Below are 6,864 nucleotides of genomic sequence, written 5' to 3'. Positions count from 1 at the left end.
TTTCTCTGTGTAGCCCTGGCTGTCCTGGAACTTGCTCTGTAGACCAGGCTGGCCTCAAACTCAGAGATGCACCTGCCTTTGCCTCTCAGGTGCTGGGATTAAAGGCCCCTGTCACCACGGCTACCACAACTGCCTGTCTCCTAGGCCTTTTTCTAAGGAGACTTTCTCCACCCCCCAAAAAGCAGGGGCTCTTCCTAACCACTCTTCAGTTTGCATCCCAAGGACACCAGCCTTCCTGTGCAGTTCACTGAGGTCCAAGGAAATACTCAGCTCCCAGAGGTGGCTCCTTCTGCTCCTGGCCATCAGCCTTGTATGGCCCACTCTGACACTTACCTACCAAAACTTCAGCCACTTCAGCAGGCCAGGTTGTGCCCGGGAAGCCTGCAGGACAAGGAGGAATGGTTGAGTGGGCACCACAAGGTTACCACCACCCTCAGCAGCCTCGGGGGCCCTTCTGCCTCAAGCTGCATCCTCAATCCTGCCCCCCATACACACCCTGGTACTCACTGAGGAAGACGAAGGTGTGACTCCGGCCTGGAAGGGAAGATCAAAGGAGGTCACAGGAAGCCATGGCAGCGCTTTCTAGGCTACCCCTTGGCCTCAGGCTCCCCCAAGATCCCCCACGATGAGCCAACATTATCAGCAAAGCCCTTCACGATGGCTGTAGAGCTTCAGCTATGGCCATTCCCTCCCAAGCATACATTTTATCCAGGATGATATTGAATATGGCCTCCAAACACACAATGGAACAGAGGAGTGGGAGAGACCTCTCCTGCTTAAGGGATGGATGGAGGTCAGCCACACGCAGAAGCCAGGTGAAGCCTGTGGTGCCGTTTACTTCCTCTTCCTCACCAATCGTTCCCCATTTATTTGTTTGATTATTTGCTTTTATCCTTGTTTTTGAGGGGCTGAGAAGTGGAGCGCAGAGTCCCACATATACAAGGAAGTATCTTACCACAAGTTGCATCCTTGGCCTTTATATTTTGAGACAGTAAGTTGCCGAGGCTAGATGTGCACCATAGCCCAGTCAGTTCCTGAACTTATGGTCATCCTCCTGCCTCAGCCACCATCCCTACCCTACCCCAAGTGGCTAGGACGGTAGGCTGGGACGGTCTGGCTGCAGTTGAGCGTTCTGAGAAATGGAAGGAGGTCCCTGGCCTGGCTTTCCTTGTCAGCCATACTGGTGTCTAACATATTCACTCTCTGGTATTATAATATCACCTTGTTTATTTCTTGGCTGGTTGATTGGGCAGGCTGTTGGGTTTGCTAGGCGAGGAATGGAGCCCAGGGCTTTCCTCTGTGAGACAGGTACTCTGCCTTGAAGCCACACCCCTAGCTCCTAAGGCTGACTTCTTCCTTCCTTCCTTCTTCCTTCCTCCCTCCTTCATTTATTTATTTGTTTATTTATTTATCTATTTATTTTTGGTTTTTTCGAGACAGGGTTTCTCTGTATGGCCCTGGCTGTCCTGGAACTCACTCTGTAGACCAGGCTGGCCTCGAACTCAGAAATCCGCCTGCCTCTGCCTCCCAAGGGCTGGGATTAAAGGTGTGCACCACCACCGCCCGGTTTATTTATTTATTTTTTAAATGTTTTTTTTAAAAAAAAAAAAAAAAGACAAAATATATTTTGTATATGTATGTATTTGGGCCTCAGTATACATGTGAAGGTCGGAGGACAATGTAGAGGAGTCAGTTCTCTCCTTTCATCATGTGGGTCCAGGGGATCAATCTCCAGGCTATGAGGCTTGGCAGAAAGCCCTTTTACCCTCTGAACCCCCTCATATCCCTCAGGACTGCCATATCTGCGACTACACAAAACAAACCTCTCAAGTCTCTTTTCCTCCCTTTTCATGAGGTCTTCAGATCCCCACTGACCTGGAGTCCCAAAGCTTAGCTTCTAGGATGTGCTGGGATGCTAGCCTCTACTCCAGCTGCTGCCTCACAGAGGGCAAGCAAGAGCAATGCCCTGGGGCAAGCCTCCTCTGTTGCCTGGGTTTCTCTCCTACACCTACTTTCTAGCTGTTGGGGTCTGGCTGGGGCATCCCACCCACTGGAGTCCTCCTCACACAGTGTGATGGAGGGAAGAGAGAAGCCTCTCCCCGCTCCAAGCAGACACGCCTCCACCCCCATCCCGAGGAAACAATTTTCTCAAAACTCACCTTGGCAGTGGTCTTGGCATAGTATTGCCAGCTGTAAGTAGGATTCACCTGTGGGTTGTTATAGTAGTTCTGTGGGAACAAAGGGGCATGGGGCGCAGAGGAGAAGGGTCAACATCATTTCATCATCTAATAAACCTCCACTTCTATGCCCAGACAACTGGTTTCTTAGAAGCCATGCTTTGTCCCCTCCGTGAAATGGGGGCTTTCTTTTCTGTTACCCCACAGGGTTAACTGGAGCCTAGATCCCTCCGTCTCCTCTGCGATCCATCCCAGCTCCTCCATGGGAGGTGAGGACAAGAGACCCAGAGAAAAAAAAAGGTGGCATTTAAGTCAGGGCTCAGGGAAGGAGATCTTGCCTTGGATGAGTCAGCTGAAAGATCTTGTCTTGCTTCAGGCTGAGAAAACTGTCAGTGAGAGAGAAGAAAGAATTTCAGCTTAGCCAGCTATAAGAACGGGGTCGTGAGAGACCCAGGCCCTTCCAGGGGAGCCCTTGGACAAAGAAACTTACCTGATCAGCACCACCTGCCCTCTTCTGCAGAGATGACAGATCTGAGCCCTAAAAAGGAGTCAGAAGCCATGGTCAGCGTCGCCATAATCCCCCCCCACCCCGCCCAGGCCTTGCCAACCTTCCAAAGCCCGCACACTGCACTGCCTCAACTCTGCCTCCTCTCAGGGCTCTGCCTATCCCACCCTACCCCTGTAATGGTCCCAGCTCAGTCCAGTAGGCCTGGAGGAAGCCGATGGCCCAGACAGATATAGGACACAGGTTTCCACACTCCAGGTTGGGGAGCAGTGGTGGAGAGCCCAGTTGGGCAACAACAGCACCACCTCGACACATGCTGCAGGTTGAAGCTCGGAGTGTTGACTGGTGCTAGAATAACAAAGGAGAACCCACATGGGTCCTTTAGCTCCAGCAGCCATAGACCTACACCAGCTCCCTGTAGGCCTCTTAGTCCTGCTACACACAGGCTACTCTCCATGAGAGAAGCTGAGCTCAGTGATTAAGACGATTCTCAGCAAAGGGAAGACAGGCATGGAAACATTTAAAGAAGTCTGCAGTACACACCCTACAGCTCCTTCATATCTGATGGAGGTCGTAGATCAAACCTACTCTAGGCGGGGACTCTACCACTGAGCCACGCCCTCACTGGGGGATTCTAGGCAGGGGCTCTACCACTGAGCCACACCCCTAGCCCCTCACTGGGGGATTCTAGGCAGGGGCTCTACCACTGAGCCACACCCCCAGCCCCTCACTGGGGGATTCTAGGCAGGGGCTCTAACACTGAGCCATGCCCCCAGCCCCTGACACTGAATCTAAGCCCCACCACCAGCTCTGGCACTGAGGTCATAAACTGACCACTCAAAGGCCTTTAGACCCTTTTGTTTGGTCTTCTTTCTTTAAAAAAAAAATAGTTGTAAATGATTTAAAATCAGATTTCTAGTTTTTCTTGAAAAAAAAATTACATTGTAGTCACTCTGGTCCTACATATGGGCATAAGGAACTCAGACAACCTCGCCTCAGTTCTGGTTCCCAAAGGCCACTAGCCACGCAACACTAATGTATGGCTTTCTCCATGACCCTATGGACCTGCTCATCGTACCCAAGACCCAGCTGTTCAGGCCCCGTGGACCTGCCTGAACTTGATTTTACCTTCCTGATTCCCCTCGACTCTCCTCCCCTATAGCCCCTTGCCATCACTTGAGAGTTGACCCCTAGTCCTTCCATCTTGTGGTCCCCCTGCCCCGTTTTCCCTCGGTACCCACCCAGCTGTGGCCGTCTCCATGCCAGGCCACACCCAGCAGGATAAGCAGCAGAGCAGAGGCAGTGACTGGCTTCATGGTTCTGCCTTACAGTGAGTGCCTCCGCCTCCTGCCCTGGGATTTTATCCTAGGGAGACCCCTCCCACCCCAGTCCTTCCTTCTGTGACTCATAGCTTCCCTTGCTCTCTCTCTCTCTCTCTCTCACTCCCATTCCACCCAACTCAGAGTTGCACAAACCAAGGAGAGGGAAGGTAAGGTGTCCTCCGTCATCAGGGACAGGAAGAAAATCAGCAAGCCATCTATCAAGGGCTGCCAACCCTCAGTCCCTACAGCCGAGGTGCCATATCCCCAAACTTTTACCCAACCCCCTCACCTCAATCTGTTTCCAATTGAAGTAAGGAGTCTTGCGTTTGAAATTCTGGAAGGAGAGGGAGAGATGAGAGAGTACCCATGGTGCCAGAACTCGGTAAAGAAATGATAACACACCGGGCAGGGTGCCAGGTGGCTGTAGGGAGGGCCAGGTGTGGCTCAGGGTTGGATAAATAAAAGCATTTGGGAAATTGAGGGCGCTTGAGTTTGAGATGCAGTTGGGGATAAAATATAATGAGATGGCCTATCTCAAAGATGATGAGAGTCATCAGGCGTGGCGGTACACACCCAGGATCCCGGCACTCAGAAGGCCAAGGCAAGAGGACTCTGGGTTCCAAGCTAGCCCGTGTTACATAGATAATTCAAGGTTAGCCTGGGCTAGCTAGCAAGTTCAAAGCCAGTTAGAGATACATAGTGAGATACTGTCTCAAAAATGTGAAATAACATCCGCAGATGTTGGTTAGTAATAGAGCACTCTCTTAGCATGTGCTCAGCCCCCCACGCCCAGCCCCACGCCCAAACAAGGACAATGTTTGTGGTAGGTTGGCTGCATGTCTTTGCGGGAGACACAGGGGCAAGGGGACATGATGACCGGGATCCCAGGTCTTTGGAAAGTGAGTTCTCCTACCTCCCAGAGTCTGCGGAAGTAGAGTAAGGCCCGAGTGCTGGGAGATGGGACACGACCCTGTGAACAAAAGATGAGGAACAGGTTATCAGGGAGCCTGCCGCTGCTGCTCACCTAAAGCCCTGCCTCCTACTCCTGCCTCCTTTCAGCCCTCCGAGATACCTTGTAACTAATGTGTGAACTGGATGCTAGGAATCCCCAAGGACACCAGAACCTGGAAACAGAGACTAGCCAGATTGGGCCCACGCCCAGCTCTGCCTTCTCCTAGTCCCTCTCCTTGACACAACACAACTGTCAAATCCCTCAGGATCCAGGGCTACCACAGTCACCAACACATCTCCGCAAACCCGTCCTAAGACGACAGTGGAGGCGAAGAAAAGAGCAGAGACCAGCAGTATGGGGCAACTACAGTTTATTTCAAGGGAGAAAGGTAAGAGTTAGGGGTAACAGAATGGTGAGACTCTCATGCAATCAACCAGTAGTTCCTCATCTGGGAGTGTTATTTTGAGAGGAAAAATAGGCTCTAAAAGGAAGCTAGAGGAGTGGGTATAGAGGAGTGGGAGCAGTGGGCAAGGGTGGGCTGGCAGGGACCCCGCTATCAAAATCTGCATAAAATTTTTTCAAATATTTATTTATTTTATGTATATGAGTACACTGTAGCTGTAAAGATGGTTGTGAGCCATCATGTGGTTGCTGGGAATTGAACTCAGAACCTCTGCTCAGTCAGACCCCACTGACTACTGGCTCTGGCTGGTTCCAGCCCTGCTCCCTCAGGCCCTGCTCCTACTTGCTCTGCCTCAGGCTCTGGCTCAGGCTCTGCTGGCACTGGCTCTTGCTCAGCTGGCCCTGGCTCGGCTGGTGCTGGATCGGCTGGCACTGGCTCGGCTGGCACTGGCTCAGGCCCTGGCTCGGCTGGCGCTGCCTCAGCTGGCACTGGCTCAGGCCCTGGCTCAGCTGGCGCTGGCTCGGCTGGCGCTGCCTTGGCTGGCTCTGGCTCAGGCCCTGGCTCAGCTGGCGCTGGCTCGGCTGGCGCTGCCTTGGCTGGCGCTGGCTCAGACCCTGGATCGGCTGGCGCTGCCTCGGCTGGCGCTGGCTCAGGCTCTGGCTCGGCTGGTACTGACTCAGGTCCTGGCTCGGCTGACACTGGCTCGGCTGACACTGGCTCAGACCCTGGCTCGGCTGGCGCTGGCTCGGCTGGTGCTGGCTCAGGCCCTGGTTCGCCTGGCACTGGCTCAGACCCTGGCTCGGCTGGCGCTGGCTCGGCTGGTGCTGGCTCAGCTCGGCTGGCACTGGCTCAGCTGGCTCTGGCTCGGCTGGTGCTGGCTTAGACCCTGGCTCAGCTGGCGCTGGCTCAGCTGGCGCTGGCTCAGGCCCTGGCTCGGCTGGCGCTGCCTCAGCTGGCACTGGCTCAGGCCCTGGCTCAGCTGGCGCTGGCTCGGCTGGCGCTGCCTTGGCTGGCTCTGGCTCGGCTAGTGCTGGCTCAGCTGGCGCTGGATCAGGCCCTGGCTTGGCTGGCGCTGGCTCGGCTGGCACTGCCTCGGCTGGCACTGGATCAGGCCCTGGCTCAGCTGGCGCTGGCTCAGCTGGTACTGGCTCAGGCCCTGGCTCGGCTGGCACTGCCTCGGCTGGCACTGGCTCAGGCTCTGGCTCGGCTAGCGCTGGCTCAGCTGGCGCTGGATCAGGCCCTGGCTTGGCTGGTACTGGCTCGGCTGGCACTGGCTCAGGCCCTGGCTCAGCTGGCACTGGCTTGGCTGGCACTGGCTCAGGCTCTGGCTCGGCTAGCGCTGGCTCAGCTGGCGCTGGCTCAGGCCCTGGCTCGGCTGGCTCTGGCTCAGCTAGCGCTGGCTCGGCTGGCACTGGCTTGGCTGGCGCTGGCTCAGGCCCTGGCTCATCTGGTGCTGGCTCGGCTAGTGCTTGCTCAGCTGGCACTGGCTCGGCTAGCGCTGGCTC

At 54.8% G+C, this 6,864-nt stretch overlaps 1 protein-coding gene across 5 annotated transcripts in view; it reads right to left on the bottom strand.

The window, feature by feature from the left end:
- The window catches only part of Dmkn (dermokine), a 19,874-nt gene that overhangs the window by 917 nt on the left and 12,093 nt on the right, over positions 1-6,864 (bottom strand). For 2 of the 5 annotated variants that reach the window (XM_031386122.1, XM_031386125.1), the window contains 7 exons: positions 4,918-4,974; positions 4,294-4,338; positions 2,668-2,715; positions 2,516-2,563; positions 2,160-2,228; positions 496-534; positions 334-381 (listed from right to left, as the gene is read on the bottom strand). In XM_031386122.1, the coding sequence (XP_031241982.1) occupies positions 334-381; positions 496-534; positions 2,160-2,228; positions 2,516-2,563; positions 2,668-2,715; positions 4,294-4,338; positions 4,918-4,974 (354 nt within the window). Of the gene's footprint in view, positions 1-333; positions 382-495; positions 535-2,159; positions 2,229-2,515; positions 2,564-2,667; positions 2,716-3,923; positions 4,051-4,293; positions 4,339-4,917; positions 4,975-6,864 lie in introns of those variants that run through there. The other 3 variants (XM_031386124.1, XM_031386126.1, XM_031386127.1) reach the window with 2 other exon arrangements.

Source organism: Mastomys coucha, unplaced genomic scaffold (genome assembly GCF_008632895.1).
Source record: "Mastomys coucha isolate ucsf_1 unplaced genomic scaffold, UCSF_Mcou_1 pScaffold21, whole genome shotgun sequence".
NCBI classification, from domain to species: Eukaryota; Metazoa; Chordata; class Mammalia; order Rodentia; family Muridae; genus Mastomys; species Mastomys coucha.
The sequence above is the reverse complement of the archived record's forward strand: the minus strand, read 5'-3'. Positions and strand labels throughout refer to the sequence as shown.